This window comes from Wyeomyia smithii, chromosome 3 (genome assembly GCF_029784165.1).
Source record: "Wyeomyia smithii strain HCP4-BCI-WySm-NY-G18 chromosome 3, ASM2978416v1, whole genome shotgun sequence".
Taxonomy (NCBI): domain Eukaryota; kingdom Metazoa; phylum Arthropoda; class Insecta; order Diptera; family Culicidae; genus Wyeomyia; species Wyeomyia smithii.
In genome coordinates, this window is record NC_073696.1 from 223,063,436 (window position 1) to 223,082,969 (window position 19,534).

At 38.3% G+C, this 19,534-nt stretch overlaps 1 protein-coding gene across 16 annotated transcripts in view; it reads right to left on the bottom strand.

Annotated features, from left to right (window-relative positions):
- LOC129732265 (protein winged eye) overlaps nt 1-19,534 on the bottom strand; it is a 674,761-nt gene that overhangs the window by 59,197 nt on the left and 596,030 nt on the right. For all 16 annotated transcript variants that reach the window (XM_055692969.1, XM_055692970.1, XM_055692967.1 and 13 more), the window contains one exon: nt 2,272-2,402. In XM_055692969.1, coding sequence (XP_055548944.1) covers nt 2,272-2,402 — 131 coding nt within the window. The remainder of the gene's footprint in view (nt 1-2,271; nt 2,403-19,534) is intronic.

Consider the following 19,534-nt stretch of genomic DNA (forward strand, 5'->3'; position numbering starts at 1 on the left):
AAAATAGCAAATATTTGCTTCGTGTAATGTCCGCTTAAGACACCATGTGAATAAAGCGTCAATGTGTCATCTAATACGATTTTGTGTGCAACGTGATAATGAGTGTTGAAGAAATAAGAAGTTCAATTATCGGATCACCCTGTTACTACTTACTAAAACATTGTGGATAGAAAACGGAGGAGAAATGTTACGTTTTATCTTTCAATTTGTCTTTTATGAGGACCCTACTGAGTTCGGATATACAACATTTTATCATCATGCTTCGTCTGCATTGCATTATTGCGTGCGCGCGATTGGTTAAATTATAATTAAATTGGTTGTTAATTCAAACCACTTTCCCATGAAAAAATGATTTTATAAATAAGAGTAATTTGTTTTCTGTCCAATGAGATATCAGTGACCAAAATTCGTTCAGTGGTAACAAATTTATGGGGCATACTAAAGTAAGACGTAATTTTACGTCAAAATTGAAATAAATCGTATTACTCACGAAATTTAAAGTTTACGCCAAGCCCTGATTATCGCCTGCAAATCTACTCGAAGCCATGGTGCAACAGCAAACTTTCCGAATGTTGCAAAAACAAGTGTCAAAACGAATCGTGATGAATGGTTTACTCGAGAGGAGAGGAATGTTATTCGCTATGATTTGCAAATATTTTTCCAGAGACATGATAAACTGGTGTGAGCTTTCTAAGAGGAGCATCTGAGTAAGAAAGCAGATCGCGTTGTTTACTTTGCATTCCGAACAAAATTAAGCCACTTCTGTGTATTCTCACTAGAGTGATTGACCATTCTTGTTTTCCTCAGTTGTTGTGTAAGTAGCAAGTGTTTTAATTTTTCTGCGAGCAGCAGAAACACAGCATAAAGCATAACAAAAAAGTGTGGTGCAAAAAAATTCTACACGCAGTGCACATCAAGAAGTGAGTGGTGAATACTCGTTTCACATATTGAGGAGAATAAAAAACTGGTTAGTATTGCCACATAATCATTCGTATTGGAAGTAACAAAAATATATACTAAAATTTGAAAGATTCAAACTTTTCTCTCTCGATTTTGTAAGGCTTTGAAAAATTTAATCAAGTTTGCAGAACTTTGACTACATTAACATTGAGTCGATTTCGAAAATCTTTCTTCGACCCAAGATTTGCTAATAACAAGAATGTTTAACGCTGGTATCAGTACCGTAAACCAGGTAACTTTGATCACTGTACCTCTTTTTTGAATTTGTGATAAAAAGAGCTCGTGGGAATTGAAATTTATTATAATTTTTATTAATTATGTGTAGATACAGACTGATTGGTTTCTCATTGGGAACATTTTAGAGACTGATAGAGGGCCACATTTGATGAAAAAACTCTTCTTCGTATTAATTTACTCGGAGTTATTCCACTTTGAAGTTTCTCGGATAGCCTTCCATAAAGTGGCTCTAACTTTGGTCACTAAGAAATGAAGTAGGCGTTGCTATGTTCCAAACTTCCATTTCCTTTTAGTTAGTAATCGAATTTCGTTATACTTATCGTTATCATACTTTCCCACTGTTAATCTTGTTAATTTTATTGATCTAACTCTTGTCACTGTTTAGTAATACCGAATCGAAATACATCTATCGAAAAGAAGTAAACCACGTCAGTCCCACGTTCCCCAAGAAAATTAGTACTAATAATGTCATTTCTGTAGATGTGTAAGATGTGCGTATGCATGCATGTTCTATGATGTTATAGCATACAAATGGTTCTATGAGAGAACAAAAAGGACAAATAGTGCTCCTAGATTTTCTGCAAAATAATAAATATGAGCTCACAAAGTGATCGCTTTACATATTGAATTTTCTACGTTGTCTTGTTGTATTCCTACACAACAAGGAATATGGAAGTTAAAATATCAGTTGTTGCAATTCAATAAACACCAAACAATAGCTTGACGCTCTTTTCCTTCGTATTTCAAACCAGAGAATGAAACGTTCCGGCAGTAATTTACTTGTAAAGCTAAACTAGCAATGATTTTTTCGCTATTAGGTGAATTTAATCGGAGCATCCATTGTGAATGATCCAGTTCATTTCATCAAAATATCAAACAACAGCTTAGATAACAAAAACAATTGAGAGGTACACAGTTTAGCTTTCTTTTTTTCCGTTCAACCTACAATTACATAGCTACTCTCCCAGTCTGTCATCTGTCATGGGCTTAAGCCCAAACTGCAGCTCAGTTTTTCACTATCCGCTAGCATTTGGTACGAACCAATGCAGCACAGATAGTGGTAGGAGGACTTACCTGACTGAATGTGACGGCTGCGCCGGTACTGTGATAGTTTTTGGTGACTAGTTCCAGCGGTGAGCAGGAAAGGAATGGCGAACTAGCCGGGGGTGTATTATAGCCGCCTGCGGCAAACAACGATTCTGTCACTGCAATGAGAACGAGAAAAAAGCAAGAAATTAGATCTTCTGTGTTAACTGATTGTACACTCTGTTTTTTTTTTACGGAGTTCTTTCTCTAGCGTTTTCATCTCGATTCCACGGAAGAAGAGACGGTGGATTACAAATTCAAAATAAATAATAATAAAAGTCGACGAGTTGCTGGCGCACTGGACAGCAACGAAGGGGGCTAGAGCTAAACGGTCTGATGGGGGAAGCTGGTTAGGTACGTGCGGAAAATGAAGAAGTATATTTGCGAATTGAAGTCGGAGAGAGCCCGGGCACTTTAGAACGCTGAAGTGGGCATAAAAAAGGCTAAACGAGCAACTTTGGCTAACAGAGGAGATGAAGATAAGAACGAACGTGGGCTCGAGCGAAGAAGGGGGCGACGAACGTGGGGTTGTATATGTATGCATTATATAATGCGGCGACACACGGGTAGAAAATTCATACTCAAGGTAGGTTTAGGAACTCGTTTGAAAATGGGTCAAACAAGCTGGCATCGGTTCCAATTGCTTCGCCTGCTCACATGGGCAAAGCGGCGGAAAAACGAACATTAGCAATCTCGTTTTCGTCGTTTGTTTTATTGTTATTATTATTATTTTGCTTTTCTCTGGCCAATGCCAATATGTTGTTGTTATGAAGTGCTTTAGCAATCGTTTTTTTTTTCTGCACACTGCTGCAAATTCGCTTCCACACGAGCGAATTTCAAGGAATTTGTAATAAATAGTTCTTCGTCCCGATTGTTCTTTTGTCCTATTTTGTGCCATTCTCGGCAGAATTCCTGCAAGTTGGCGACAGCAGTCCAGGGGTTGGTTTTTGCTTGACCTTTTTGCAGCAAACAGCATTTTTCGTCATGAAGTTAACCTTCAAATGCAAGACCGGTTGCTACAGCTTTATGTTTTAATTCCTTCCTCGGTGTCAAATGTCTTCTCACCGTATGCGCTTATTGTGCCAACTAAACACATCAGAATTCCCGACGGCCTCCGTTGACCAAAGTTATTTTTCAATTAAGTATGATCCCTTCTTCTTTAGGCTCTTCTTTCGACATCAATGCAAAGAACCTGAGGAGGTGCAATTCGGTGCGGAAGGTTTGGGAAATATTATAAGGGTGCATTCTTACCCTCATAATCGAAAGGAATCGTTTCTTACCTCTATATTTCTGTTTATCTAGCAGCCCGTATCTGACATCAGGGCTTTCCGATCTGAAATTCCTTTCCTAAGACGAGATGGTTTGGAAATCCTGCCGGACCATCCATAGTGGCTTTGTTTACACTCACAACAATGCCGGGTTCTGGGTTTTATTGCCATCATTCGGCGAAACAGGAAGGCTGGTTTAGTTTTTAGCTGGCATCTGTTATCAAACAACAGAAGAAGACCGGCGGACATCGGAAAGCAACCTGTAACCATGCTTCGAGAAACATCAGATCCAGTCGTTGTTGGCTTCCATGCATTTACCGAAAACGGTTTTGTTTATCTTTGTGAAGACACGTTCGTCTCACCCCTAGTATCTTTCCCCTCCGTAGTTCCTCTGCTATGGGCTGTGATAACACTCCGACTGAGTTTTGGGTGGTAACAATGTTGCATAAATCTTTCCAAGACCGACTGTTTCCGTGTCTATTTGGTTCGAAAAATTTGCTGGGAATGTCGAAAGAGGATACTGCGGCTAACGAGCCCATATTTTCGAGTTGCTGTGGTTGCTAAAGATTAAACTATTGTGGTTTGGTGATTCACATTTTGGACTGAGCGGAGATAATCTGGATCCAATGTCGACTAGCAGACTGGACATGTAAACTCAGTTTATGTTTTTTGTTTATGTGTGTGTGCGTGTGATTGAGAGGTCGTCAAAATCATGCATGCAATTAAGCTGCCTCATCCATACGAATACTGCGGAGAGATGTTCTGATGGAATGAAGTGGGCAGTTTGTTCAAGTCATGTTCCTCATCACGAAGGGAGCCGACGATTAGCCACGCTCGTAAAAAAACCTTCCTTGATTGCAAGTGGTTTCAGGTCCAGCTTTTGCCTGGATGCAAATTTGGCTGTGCTGGAGTACGAGATGAACCGACCAATGACTGAGCACAGTATGGATGATATGAACATAAAGTTGTTCTTATTGAATTATTAATTCATCTGTATCGTAATGGCGTACGTATTGCTCAGCATTTCATACCAGCTACGGCAACCATTTTTATTTTGTGAATACTTGAGGCAACCCTTCAGCACAGCACGTGCTACTCTTTCTCCTTTATTGTAACACACATGAAATGGCTTTAGGTAAAACTGTTGGCGTGACCAAAACGTCACGATGGTTTCGTTTCAACAAAATGCAATTTGACTAAGTAATATTTAATAACTCATTGAGGGTTTATATATCTTTTTACTCGAAAAAACAGAAGAATGTCTGGAATTTTTGTTTTTTGTTATATCAAAACCATAATGTTTTGATAATTTCTTATCAAAAGAGGTATTTGTTTATGAATCATTCCATCTAGAGAAAAAAGGCACCAATGCTGGTAAATACATTTACTCATTCCGTTGAAAAGAATCTATGTTTTAGTCGAAACATATATATACTTCAGAATTACCTAGAAGTTGTACTAATTGACCTGTATTTGACATTATTATCCGGTAGTAGAAGTAATCGTCGAAATAAAAAATTCTTCGAGGTTTAAGACATGCCGTACTACCGTTTTGTTCCAGAAGACAGGCGTCTTTTGAACCGGACTATTATTTAGCTCTATGCGAATACAGGCAAATAATCACAGCTGTTGTGTTGTATTGCGTAAGCCTCTCACATTCTGATAGTAAATCAAAAAGAGACTGACAGAGGACCTAATAGAGTATTCACGATAACAGACATAGAAATGTGGTAACAGCGTCTGTTTTTTAAATGAGGAATTTATTCAGAAATAAATCCCAAGAGATACCCATCTATCTAGACAACGAATTTTATGACTCTATCTCCAAGTATAATTCCAATCGAGTAGCCCCTTCCCTCAGCCCAAAAAATCCCTAAACAGTGCGGTAACCGGAAAGCCGACACGTGCACTGACTAAGCTTAAATTTGCTTTACCCGGCGCGCAGAGGCGGCGCTCAATGGCGTGCGGAGCGTTCAAATTGATGACCCAATTAAAAGAGGCTCGATGAGTCGCTGGTTCGTTCCACTGGCTAATTAGCACGCGAAACAGGAATACTACCTTGTGTAAATATTGTTTTGAAACTACACGGCCACATATTCGACTATCTATCGATGGCGAGGCAGAGTCGGAGACGTCCACCCCAGCAAGCGATTCCTAGAAATTAGACCCAACCCCATCGATTTCGACTGTGTTGTGGTGATTACTGCAATACACACGCATGAATCATGATGAAGAGACAAATTTCCTGAATAACTGCAATTTGATATACAAATTTATTGCCTACCACCAGCGGTTCGTCGGTTGCTAACGTCAACCGAAAACACCACCGACATCGCATTTTAATGACGATCCCTTCTGTGCCCTGGGTTGTGGCTTCATAGACCAACTCTGCGAGAGCTGCAGCAGCAAAACATGTTTGCATAGATTAAACATTCCATTTAAATGCAGCTGAACTCATAATAAAAAGGTTTACGAGTATGCCATGGGCAGCAGCACAAGTTGTGACTTATGGGTTGTTGCGTTTGCATTGAATAGATGTGACGAGAATAGAATATGACCAGATAACTCCAGTTGGTGGTAGGTAGCGCGCAGTCAACATCCCGGTAGGGCCTACGCAGCAGAACTGTGCATAACATTAAAGACAAACGCTCTCTTGCTTCCTCTCGCTTGCTCAGTCCCACACACACTCGTAGTACTTTGTCAGAAAACAATCAAGAGTCAACAAATAATAATATTTCAAGTAGTCCGATTGTCCGAAGCCCTCGCTTCTACTAAAGCTTAGCGCTGTCGTTGGATTGCCGAACAAAACAAACAAACGCTGCTGATGATGACGGAAATTAAACGCAATTCCAGAGAGCTCCCGCCGCTAGAGATCAAAATTAAATATATTCCACCCGACCCGAGCCCGATACCTCGCCGGGGACACAGGACATAAAATATTCGCTCCCATTTCGATCCTGCCTGGCGTGGCTGGCTGCTTGAGAGCAAGCGAACACGAACGGTGCCTACGGGTCGAAATTCAGCATCCGAAGTTTACCAATTTATTGCCCCTGTTGTGCGGATGTCGTTCGCAGCAAAATGGCCACCAGCAGCCCCAGCGGAGGCACCCAACCCTGGATGAGCAACTAGGCGGGCACACGTGGCACAAAAGTTGCATACCAAATGAGTGCATCTCATAGTCGGCGACGTTGTCGGGGTCTACGCCGTCGTCATCGTCGTTATTGCCAGTGCCAGCTGTGAGGTGATAGAGGGATTTCACGGCAATTCACTTAGTCGCTGGTGACATTCTAGGACACTCTTAAAAGAAAAAACGCTTCAAAGTGCCGCGTTCTGTAAAAAGCTGATTTCCATTCTTAGAGAAAATTTCGATTTAAAATTGATTGTCCCGAAAAATTCCCTGGCATCCACCCTTGGTTTTCAATTTTTTTTTATACCCTTAAAACTCTGAGAGGTTTTTGCCGTTTAAAATTGCACTTTTACCAAGGATTTACATTTTTTCAAATGATACCGTTACAAACATAAATAAGCACTGTGTTAAATATCGGTTCCTCATTTTATATATTAAAAGGCATAATTTATGTGTAAAACAGTATAAAATGTTTCTGGTTTGTTCATATAATTATGGGCTTTGCGATAGTAGAATGTATCTCAATATGTTATATATGGTATAAAACGAAAAGATTCATTCCGGCTTCGCAGTCCTTGAAATGTAAAATGAAAGCGATAAAAAATATCACCGACGTTTCGAACAAGCCTCAAGAGGACCGTTTTCCTGCTCTAGCCGGAGAGCCACTTTACAGGAGAATGGCTCTCCCGAGCTTTGAAAAAGAATGTAAGTTATTCGAAACGTCGGTGTTAGAAAAAAATATCATTTTCTCTCCACATTTTTAAGACCGTGAAGCCGAAAGAAATCTTCTGAGTGAACTAACAGTCGATGAAAAGTATAGTGAGTTTACCTATTTCACCTGAAAATATTTACACTTGGCGAGTAGTGTATACATATAAGTTTGGAATCGCTGCGCTGAGTATGCAACACCCAGTTTGAATATTGCTCCCGAAAAGTTTAACATGACCTAAAATGGGAAGATTTATATAACTCTGTCTTGTGATTCCGACAATACAGTATGGTCTTTTTTCACGCGGGTTGCTTTTCTCCATTAGTTAAAAACGGTACAAGATATCGACTTCATTTCAATCACGTTTTGCGATTTAGGCTACTTTTAGCCTATCATATACCCGTTTTCGAAAAAAATCACAATATTCGTTGTAAATACTGAAAAGATCAAATATTGCATTTTGGTCTCCAGAATGACCACTATCATATTCAAATGGAGTTCACACATTTTAACGCGGTTTTCTTCGTTGTATTTTCATAGCATAGCATAGCATAGCATATTTGATCGCCCGTGTGTTGCCCGCGATTGACCAGAATCAGCTGAAATTGCACAAAGAACCGTCAAAATGGTGCTTAGGAGTAGCAAGCCATTTTCAGTGTACAATTCCTGGTGATCTTTCTTTTCACTGATCAATAACGTAGCTGGCCACGCCCAATGCAGATCAATCGAGGAAGGGATATCGGGAATGTTAGTTTAATACTTGTTGCTACTAGAGACCGAGGAATCCTCTGCATCATCCACAAGTATCAAAGGAAGGAATTAGTGTTAGTGGAAAGGAATTGATCTGGATCCATCGAGGTTGATGGTGCGATCTTTCCTACACAAATTCGCGCACGATATGGTTACTTCTCGGTCTCTGGGCAACCGGCCACCAGGAGACGATATAAATAGAACCACGCCACGATCGCTGCATCGGCATACAGGAGAATTGAAGTTTCTAGTTATCTTCGGCAACCTACCAATCGTTAACAGTTTGTATCACACTAAACTTCGCGTTTCATCCTGTGAGCTTTTTAAATTTACCTTGAAACGAATGGATTTCGTAAAACGCAACAACCGCACGCCAAACGCAAACTAAGCAAACTACTGGTACCAGTGAAAAATATCATACCGCGTTGTTTCGTGACATGATGGAGAAGCGCTCAAATAACCGACAAAGCGCGTAAGGGGAAAAAGTCTCTGACCAAAGAGCCAATACAAGGCACACCCGAGTGTTGTACGATGTAAGATCATTGATGCGTGGTTATTGGACTTCGAAACCGATGTATGAGGATAGTCACACTGAGCGCGGTCAAAATACCGCGCGCAAATCCTAATGTAAAACTAGGTTACTCATGCACCATTCTTGTCTTGAGTAATAATGCGGTTCGGGGAAGAAAACCGACCAGGGTTACCGGCTAAGAATATTTGCCTAAAAACGTGGACTTCACGGAAAATTTTATATAAACTATGATACCTACTGAGTATAAAAACTGGCAGAGTTGCATGCCTTCAAAGCAAGAAAACTTAGAAAAATGCCAATATGCATATCAAACAAAACAGAGTTAGAAGTTCATTTACAAAATGCCAAAACAATCGCTATCAACATTCAGTCGCATGGTATGATGTTATACCGACCAACGAGATTTTCAAAATAGATTTAAAAAATGTTGTTCAGGTTTTGCAACATTCGTCCAAAAGCTAGTTAAATCATAAAATTGGAGCGTACCATCGAATAAAATACACGTAAAGACTTGGAATGGATCAGATAGCTTGAATTTGAGCTTGATCTACTGAGCTTGAGCTACTGATCAGAATCAGTCGCAATTGTACATCAGATAATAATTTATTCGCGCCTGCATGCTAATCAATACTGACACCTGGCGGTCAAATAAAGGAAGCAAATGTTAGATCAATGCTAGTTACTACTAGTTACTACAAGTTTATAAAAAGGCAAATATGGATACGAAACAAAGTAGAGTTCTAAGTTTATTAGCAAAATACCAAACTGATCACAATTGAAATGCGGTTATCATGGACGGCGTGTTGTATGTTTCCAACTTAACTATTCAAAAAAGTGTATATGTACAAATATTTTTTGACCGAACTAAGCAAAGCTTTTTGACAAAATGTTAAACTAATAACGATTAGTTGGTGTGGTCAGTGTGGACTCATGTTGGCCCGACTCACACGAATTGAACATAATCATCCAAGAGTACACTATTCGTTCAAAAGCTACGAAATCATAAATTGAATTTTAGTTTCAGGTTCATGAAAAATGAAAATAATAAGCAATCCTACTGCGCACGCATGCCGAGCAAATTGTTGAAAACACTGCAACACTTCGCATCGACTTCATCATGTTTCGACACACACACACACACACACACACACACACACACACACACACACACACACACACACAAGCAAACTTCAATCCAAGCAACCATCATCTCTCTTCACGCCTCACACGCAGCCAACACAAATGTACACGAATGCACTAATCACCACGCAGCACAAAAGGCAGAAAAAAACAAATTCTCTCTCGCTATGCTGTTCAAATCGAATGGAAGAAAAGTTGTGTGCGTTAACATAGGTAGTCAGGCCTGAAACACGTCGAACGCCAAAGCGAGCGATCGGGCGAGACTCCCGCCGCAGCCCAATAAACAGCCGTAAGAAGATCTGTTCAACAACTTACGGCAAGAATCCTACCGGACCGCCCGCGCCGGCGTCTAGCATGTTTCAGGCCTCACAGTTTCACTGTAAATGTAAAATATTATCAACACCGATACTTAGCTTCTGATTCCTGTCCCTCCAGTTGCATTTTACGAGCCAGCTGAAGCAAAAAGGTTTGCTCTTTGCTGCGTGCAAAGCTCAATGGGGGATAAAAAGAAATAAACAAACACAATGCTATAATCGATGTCAGGAGAGGACGTATGATAGAGCCCATTTCTTCTCAATTTACGGCTTCCACTTCACTCTCAATTCACTAACACTACCGTTCACTAGGTAGAAATGAAAGCGTACACGAATGGCGAGCGAACTATATCTTTTGTGCCAATTTATACTGCATAATCAATTCCATTTTTGATCTTCTAATTTTCACTCCACTATAATTAATTTGTATCTTACACACGCTACACTCCATAAACATGAGATTTTTCAACTTTTTATAACTTCCTGAGCGAAAATAGAAGTGAATTTTATGAAAAATTTACGGACCGATTTAATGTGCGTTTGTTTTGTTAGCCTTGTTGCCAGTCCTCCCTGCGGTTTTCTTCGTTGTATTTTCAACTTAAAAAGTCATTTCACGCGGGCCCATGCAAAATTGGAACCCACCTCCCGCTTAAAAAATATCTTAGTTTATAGAGAATTGTGGTCTTCAAGTAAATTGTTCAGGAGGACAAGAGTTTCTGATTGGTAAACAGTTTGGTATGAAAATCAGCCGCTACGTGGCGCTAGTGTGCATGTAGTTTTGGACATTTCGAACTGAGTTCAAAATCCTGAATCCGACCACTTAGAAAAATGCCGTCTTCAGGTTAGTTGTTTTGGAGGTCAAGAGCTTTTACTTGGTACACAGCTTGTTTCAAAATGCAGCCACTACGCGGCGCTAGGTTCACATAGTTTCTAGTATTTTAAACATAATTTATCTCCTGAATTTAACTACTCATAAAGCTGCGATCTTCAGCAAAATTGTTCAGAAGGTCAAGGGTCTCTGGTTAGTCAAAAAAAAAAAATGAGTTTGGAGTTCTACCACAACTTGGTACTAGTGTGCATAGAGTTTTGAGTATTTTTAACTTACTATATCTCGTGAACACAACCGCTTAGAAAGTTACAGTCTGTAGTAAAGATGTTCAAGAGGTCAAGGGCTTTTGTTTTACGGACAATGTGGTTGGAAATAAGACGAATATTTGGCGCTAGTGAGCGTTTAGTTTTGACCATGAGACTGTATTATTGTTTAGGGTGATCCGAATTGACACATTGCCTTGCGAATAGTGGTGTCCATCGTTCAGCAATACCCACGAAATTTAAATAATTTTTAGTTGACATTACCACCAGTGTGCACAATGGTCCAGAAACCGTATTAGGAGGGATCTAAAGCTCGATAGCAAAATTTTAGAGAAAAACTTTCTTCTGCAAAGTTGTTACATATGATAAAGCGTTTATCGAAAGTTGTCAAAAATTAAAGTGACTCAAATTATTGATTAAATCAAGTACCTAACATTTTTGTGGACAAAAGAAAAAGTTGTTTTACAATGTTGTAGTTACGTTAAATTTAAGCAACTTTGCAGAAAAAAATCTCTATCTTTGAGAGTAATACACGTTATTATAGCAACACATTATTCGCTCTAACTATTTATTCCAATTTCCACATTAAAACTGTCTTCGAACGACTTTTAGAGCTTTCTATAAGAAACAATTTGCAATGCTGACATCGTGGATATCCCTAGTAACAATATCGGTTATATCAAAGTTTTCTAGCGCTTAATACAGCCAAAACAGCGCTATAAAACTTGAGAAAACCAGTTTTGTTACTTTGGCTATCAATTATACTCAAATTTATTTATGTTTTTCATAAAAATTATGCCTTTTTCAATTGTTTGTCGTTCTCTTTGGGGCCAACATAAAAAATATCTCTTGGTCCCAATTTGAAGGGTACATTTGACTCTATGTAAACTTTTTCAAAGGTATGTTTGTTTTTATCTTTGAGAAAATTTGATTTGAAAACACGACGAAAATTGTAAAAATTTTATAAATTTTCCACGTGAAAACACACAAATTTATTTTTTGATATTGTTTAATAAAACTAGAAAAACTTACCTTTAATTTGATCCAAAAAGAGCAAAAATCAATCAACTGGTTCAAAAGTAATGAATTTTTGAAAATAAAATACATCGACTAAAGTCGTTTTTTAGGGTTACCCTATGTCGGAGCTGGTCACCCTAACGACCCAACGAAAAAAATACGGGTTTGATTATTTCAGACGATGTCCCATCCCTGCAATTTTGAGCACAGTTAAAACACTTTGGGTGACCAGTTCTGAAATAAGGTGACCATGAAAAACGGATCCATTCAACGTATGATATTTTCAAAAATTCATAACTTTTGAACTAGTTGGTCGTTTTTCAATCTTTTAGATCAAATTAAAAGTATTTTTTTCTAGTTTTAAGATGAAATACTGAAAAATTAAAACTTTGTGCTTTTACATGCAAAATATATGAAATATTGCGAATTTCGGCAGGTTTAATTAAATTTACTCAAATATAAAAAAAACATATTTTTAAAAAAGTATCTTTATATAAAATTGAATGTGAATGAGAAAGGCACACTTTCTCGTGAAAAATATTGATAACTTTGAGTAGAATTGAGATATTCACGATGTCAGCATTGCAAATGGTTTCTCCTAAAAAATTTTAAATAAAAAAATATGTTTTTCAATCTAAATCGGTTATTGACAGAGAGAAATCTTTTGCTGCAAAATCACATTCAATAAACGGATCCATACATTGTAGTACAACTTGTTCTTCTATCTACAAAAATAAAAAAGTTTAATCGAAAATTTGGATCATCCTAATTTTTGATAATTTTTAAATAGGCGCTTTATTGTAGAAGAAAGTTTTACTCTAAAATATTGCTATTGAGCTCTTGATCCGTTTGATTGTGAATTATTGTGCATTGGTGACTGAAGACCACAAATTTCTAGGAAGTAAGAGACTCGGGATAAGTTAAGGTCAAAATACGAAGAATTGCATAGCACCAAACGATTCCAAGCTCATGGCGTGTTATGGTAAAATGTTTGAATTTTCATTAAAATAAATAAAACGGAAAAAATGAGTTTAGAAACTAGAACTGTGATCTGGGTAGCAGTATCAAAAACGTAGAACCACTTATTTTGTACTATCCGACGTTTCGTCACTAATCAGTGGCATCTTTAAGGGAACGAATTTGACCCCCTGAATAAAATATCGAAAACGTTCACCATCTTTTAAAACTGGAATAGGCTTTGAAGGTTTCTTAAGAATCTTCGACAGCTTCCAAAATGGTTTTGAATATGGTTTCAATTTTTCAACTTTAGTCTCAAAATTTTGATTTCTCAGAAGAGTAAATCTATGTTCAATCTCTTTCTGTAAATCTTTATAAATAGTTTTAAAAACAGGGTCACGAGAACGTTGATATTGACGTCTGCGGACATTTTTCAAACGAATTAGAAGTTGAAGATTTTCGTCAATTATTGGTGAATCAAATTTCACTTGAGCCTTTGGAACAGAATAATTCCTGGCATCAACAATTGCACATTTTAATGCTTCCAAAGCGGAATCAATATTCACTTCGTTTTGCAAATCAAGCTCATTATTGAAATTTCTCTCAATATGAGTTTTGTATCTTTCCCAATTAGCCTTGTTATAATTAAAAACAGAGCTCATAGGGTTTAAAACTGATTCATGTGATAAAGAAAAAGTTATTGGAAGATGGTCAGAATCAAAGTCAGCATGTGTGATCAAATCACTACATACATGACTTTGATCTGTTAGCACCAAATCAATTGTTGAGGGGTTTCTTACAGAAGAAAAGCATGTAGGACTATTCGGAGACAAAATAGAATAGTATCCTGAAGAACAATCATTGAATAAAATTTTGCTATTGGAATTACTTTGAGAATTATTCCATGAACGATGTTTAGCGTTAAAATCGCCGATTATGAAAAATTTCGAACGATTTCTGGTGAGTTTTTGTAAATCACCTTTAAAATAATTTTTGAGCTCGCGTGTGCATTGAAATGGTAAATATGCTGCGGCAATAAATAAAATCCCAAGTTCAGTTTGAACTTCAATTCCCAAAGTTTCAATAACTTTCGTCTCAAGATGGGGAAGAGCACGATGTATAATTCGGCGATGAATAACAATTGCAACTCCACCGCCGGAACCCTGAATCCTATCATATCTATGAACCACGTAATTGGGATCATATTTTAATTTTATGTTAGGTTTCAAAAATGTTTCAGTAATAATTGCAATATGCACATTATTTACTGTTAAAAAATTAAAAAGCTCATTCTCATTGGCCTTCAATGAGCGAGCATTCCAATTTAATATTTTAATTGTTTTATTTAAAATCATTGCTAAATTTTAAATTAGAAACAATTTTAATAGTATTTGTGCCTATTTGAATGGCTTCAAACATTGATTTTGCCTGCAACATAGCGTTCATAAGATCGAACATTGCCTGTTGCAAAAAAGAAAGTTTACCTGCCGTAATAGGCCCCAGGCAGTTGACATTAGAAAAAATATTTTCGGCAGCAATATTAGCTGGAGTAATAGGTGTACAATTATTTTCTAGCGTGTTTTGCTTACCCATATTAACGGTCATTTTCGAACTACCAACACTAGGCGGTATAATGTTCGAACTACCTGTAACCTGTGCATAAGTTAAACGGGTATGCAAAGGAGTAGGTAAACTATGCGTCACTGGTACGCTTGGAGAATTTTGTTTTGAAGTTGGTTTTAATTGAGAAATTGAATTTTGTTTACCTTGCCTTGCCTTACCAATTGCTAAACGGACTGGGCATTGATAAAAATTTGACATATCGTTGCCGTTACAATTCGCACAGCGAAAATTTTTACTCTCTTTCACAGGACATGTGTCCTTTTTGTGAGAAGAGTCTCCACAATTAAGACATTTTTGGTCCATGTTACAGAATTTGGAACCATGGCCATAACGTTGGCAAGTACGGCATTGGGTGATATGCTTTTTACCTCCGCCATACTTCCTATAAATTTCCCACTTTACACGCACATTATACAAAGCATGTGCTTTTTCAAAAAATTTTAAGTTGTTAACCTCATTGCGGTTAAAATGAATTAAATAATTAACAAGGGAAATTCCAGTTCTCTGACTGTTTTCGCCTCGTGATTTTTGTTTCATTAGAATTACTTGGGTAGGGGCTATGCCAAGTAATTCTGTTAAAGTAAGTTTGATCTCATCAACGGTTTGATCGTTGGTGAGACCTTTCAAGACAACCTTGAACGGCTTGGCGTTCTTGGTGTCATATGTAAAAAAATTGTACATCTTGTCAGTTAATTACTGAACAAGACGATCACGACCCTTTACTGAGTCGGCTAATAAGCGGCATTCACCTCTACGGCCAATTTGATAGGTAACTTTAACGTCAGAAACAAACGTTGAAAGTTCCTTCTTGAATACATTAAATTCAGAAGAAATAGTTACCACAATAGGTGGAACTTTCACCTTTTTTAAAGATTTTATATTTTGTATAGTTTCATTATTGGTAACTTCCATTTCACCAGCTTCTTGCTCAGGCAAAATATCAAATGGATTGTCACTACAGACACTCGAAGTGTCAGAAAGAGATGCCTCTCTTTTCCTCCCCGCAGCGATGCGAGGTTTCTTTTTCCGTCCAGCCATTTGTGATACGAAAAAAGTTAAAACAAATGTTAAATTCAAAAGTAGGTAGTCTTGAGAAAGACTGATGGGAAATAACTTTCAGGTAGTCTTTAAAAGACACACTGACAAAACACAAACTTTGAAGCTATAGGCAGTCAAAGACCAGTCCACAAGCAACCGAAAAAACGTCTGATCTGTAGGACAGTTCAAGACGCACTGTCCGGGAATGCTACTTTTAGGTGTTGTAAGAGCCTTATTAAAGGATGGTGGGAAAAACTTCCCCAAGTTAGTAGCGGCTGATAGCAGCAGCGGGTAACAAAATTGGTAACAGCAGCGGTATATCCGCTCGCAAGAGGATGATTTACTGGGAACTGAATCAACCAGCAACGAGCAGAGCTGCAGCCAAGGATGGAAAAATCGTTCGAGTTATAATAATTCAGTAGTCCAAACAGATTTTTTATCACTTTTATTTATTTAAAAGAAAGGTGGTGAAAATTTTTCACCTAGGAGCAAGATCGCGCCAAATGACCTATGGTTGAATATCGACAATTTTTGATTTGAATGAAACTTTGCACACGTATTTGGCTTAGCAAACTGAGCATTTTTCACAGATGGAGAGATTTTTTACACCCATGAGTTACATTCTAGAATGGCGTATGCCTTTTGGCATAGGTTTTATTCGAAGCATTGTAGCCCAGAAACCGTTGGTTGTATTGAAAAACTGTCTGAGAATGAGCTTTAGGGAATTAAAAATGCACCATAAAAAAAATATACGCTGTACAAAAAAAAATTTTTTTGACCAATAAAAATTAAAAATAAACATTGAATTTCAATTTTAAAAAAGAGTTGATTTTTTTTTAAACTTGACGTTAATACGCAACTTTTTAAAAAAAGTCCAGGATGGAGAAATGAAAAATAATTTTTTTATGGTAGATTAATTTTTTTATAAAAATTCTAATTCAAACATTTTTCAAAATATTTATATTCTGATGAATTTAACAGATGCAGAGAGTCATTTTGAATCAAAAAGCTCTTGGTAGTAAACATTCTAAAGGCATTGGTTTTCGAGTTATTTCTAATTTAAGCCGGAAAAATAATTAATATTTCGGAAAATACACGTTTTTCTTAATTTGTCCATGGTTCTCCAGCAAAAACCATACGTTCATTGGAATGCTTGATCAAAAATATACAATTCATTCTTTGATAACAAAACGATTGGGCGAACGGTTCTCAAGAAAAGAGTTAAATGTTCTAAGTGATATAAATAGCATAAATAGCTTATTTAAAAAGTACATTCTTGAACAACTTTGTATGACGAAACTGATGTTCTCAAGCAGTACTACCATTTTGTTGAAGAGAGTATTGTTCGGTTTTCAATGTGAGAGCTCATTTAAGAAAATTATCGCGATAATTTGCAAGAATGTCCTCTCACAGCTCCGGTGTTTGAGTACGAGCAATACTCTCTTCGACAATGTTGTAGTACTACTTCAAATTCGCTGTATCTTTACAAAACGAACTAACTGTAGCGAAATTTTATAATATTAAAAACTTAGATTCATCGTAGATACTCTACCCATGCATAGACTGGGAAAGCTGTTGATATTATTTCCACATTCTCGCCCTAAACTTGCTTTGCTCGTTTTCGATTCAATTTTCTAATCGTTTTAAAAGTTACACCAATTCGTCACAAGGCCCTTGGCGTCGTACACAAATTACGTAACGCTAAAAACCCAGATTTCAGACCCCCTCCCCCCCTATGTAACGATAAGTAACGTTCGATATGACTCCCCCCCCTAAAATTACGTAACGCTGGACAACCTGTCCCCCCCTCTAAATTTGCAATTTTGAGCATACATCACAGTTACGTAACGATCTCAACTACCCCCCCCCGTATGTAACAATAAGTAACGCAGACTTAACCCCCCTCCCCTCATTCATGCGTTACGTAATTTGTGTACGACGCCCTTCGCCGTGCGATAAACCATTAAAATCACATATTGGTTTTTTTGTCTTTCACCTAATTTTTGCTCTCCCTCAATGTGAAGTTTATGGAATGTAATTTGTGCGGTATCATTGAAATGTTGAGGTGGCTTATCATTTTTAAAATAATAAATTGATCGTTAGTACTTCGGTAATATAATACAACGAAACTAATGATCTTAGATTTAATATCTTTTCTGTAGTAACGAGCGAGTCAACGTTTGCGTTATAAATTGGAGCAGGATTTTAAAGTTTTCTAGGAAAATTAGAAATTGCAAGTATTCTGCCAGGCTTCTATTTTTTTTAAAAAATTGTTCGGATAATGGCCACTTGTGTCGGCTTGGCGTAAAATCTCTCACCATCGAGGTCCCAAAGCTTGGCAGGAGCCCCCGGGCACCCGAAAAGCAAAGAGTTTTTGAGGACCACATCATTGCTGCGGTCAAAAGTTTTGCCGCCCAGTCGTTCGTGTGTGCCCGCTAGCTCTCCTTGTTGGATCCGAAACATATCAACCGTCCCCCCCAGCGGGGGATGATTCTGCATCGGGGACCCGGCATCGAGAACGTGTCATAGAATGCATTCTTCTTCTAATTTACATTTATAATCTACTCTCCGCTCCGCTGTTGGGTGGCTGCTGCGTCAGTGCTTGTGTTTGTTCAACGGTTTCTCGGCTCGCCTTGATGTTGCTGCCTGCTTGCTGCCGGGGCCACCGGGGAGAGTTTATATTGCACCGCACTTGGCAGTCGGCAGTGTGATTGTGCAGTGCACCGCTGTGCAGCAGCAGTAAATGAAACTATGCGCGCCTGGTGCAAGTTTAGCTAATGCGGGCGGTGCCGGGCCGAAGTGGGGAAAGTATGCTTCGGATTCGAGGCTGTAGAAACCGATTTGCAAAGTTGGCCAGTTTGGCTATGATAAATACCTGAGAGCTCGCCGTAGCGGGTGGAACTTACGACCCGCAAAGATGCATCAAGGTTGGCAAACAAGGGTTCAATTCATACAGCCTCCGGTGTGCCTGTCTATGCTGCACCTAAATATGCATTAGACTGACCACCGGGATGTCTGCGGTTGTGTTTCCTTTTTTTTTCTCTGTGTAGATTGCAGCACAAACAGTATTCCACTCAATGTATGCACGAATGCAATCCGGATTCGCATGTGGGAATCCGGTCTAACTTTTCGTACGGTAGCCGAAGCAGTTTATCATAAATGCAGCAGGAAGTTGGACGGAATGTCAACTTTAAAATTTTCATACTTCCTTCCTACAACAAGCCATTCATTTCTGTTGCCATATCAGTGAGTGTGCCAGCTTTGAATCGAATGGCCACAAAGCCCTCTGGTAATGCAATGCATGGTTTGGGATTATACGATCGAAGCAGAGATCTTCGGTCCTACGGGGTGAGTTCACGAAGCCAAGGCACGTGGGATGCATAATAAATCGAATTTACTTCTCTTTGTCCCGGTGGGGAATTGCTGCCGGATTATGTATACAGATAAAGCGAAGAAGTAAGGAGATTAGATTATCGGTTCAGTTGAGGTTCCTGTTCCTGGGTGAAGTCAGTATTTTTTTTTAAGTTGTTGTCTTGCTGCTATCAGAATAAATTTAGGTACCGTTATTCGATAAGTGCACTGGTATGGACATATTGAATGAGCTTCAATAATTGATTCCGTTTGCAGTCGCACAGCGAGCTTTTGTGTACCCATTTCGTGTTTCTTCTTCCAGGCAAATATGGT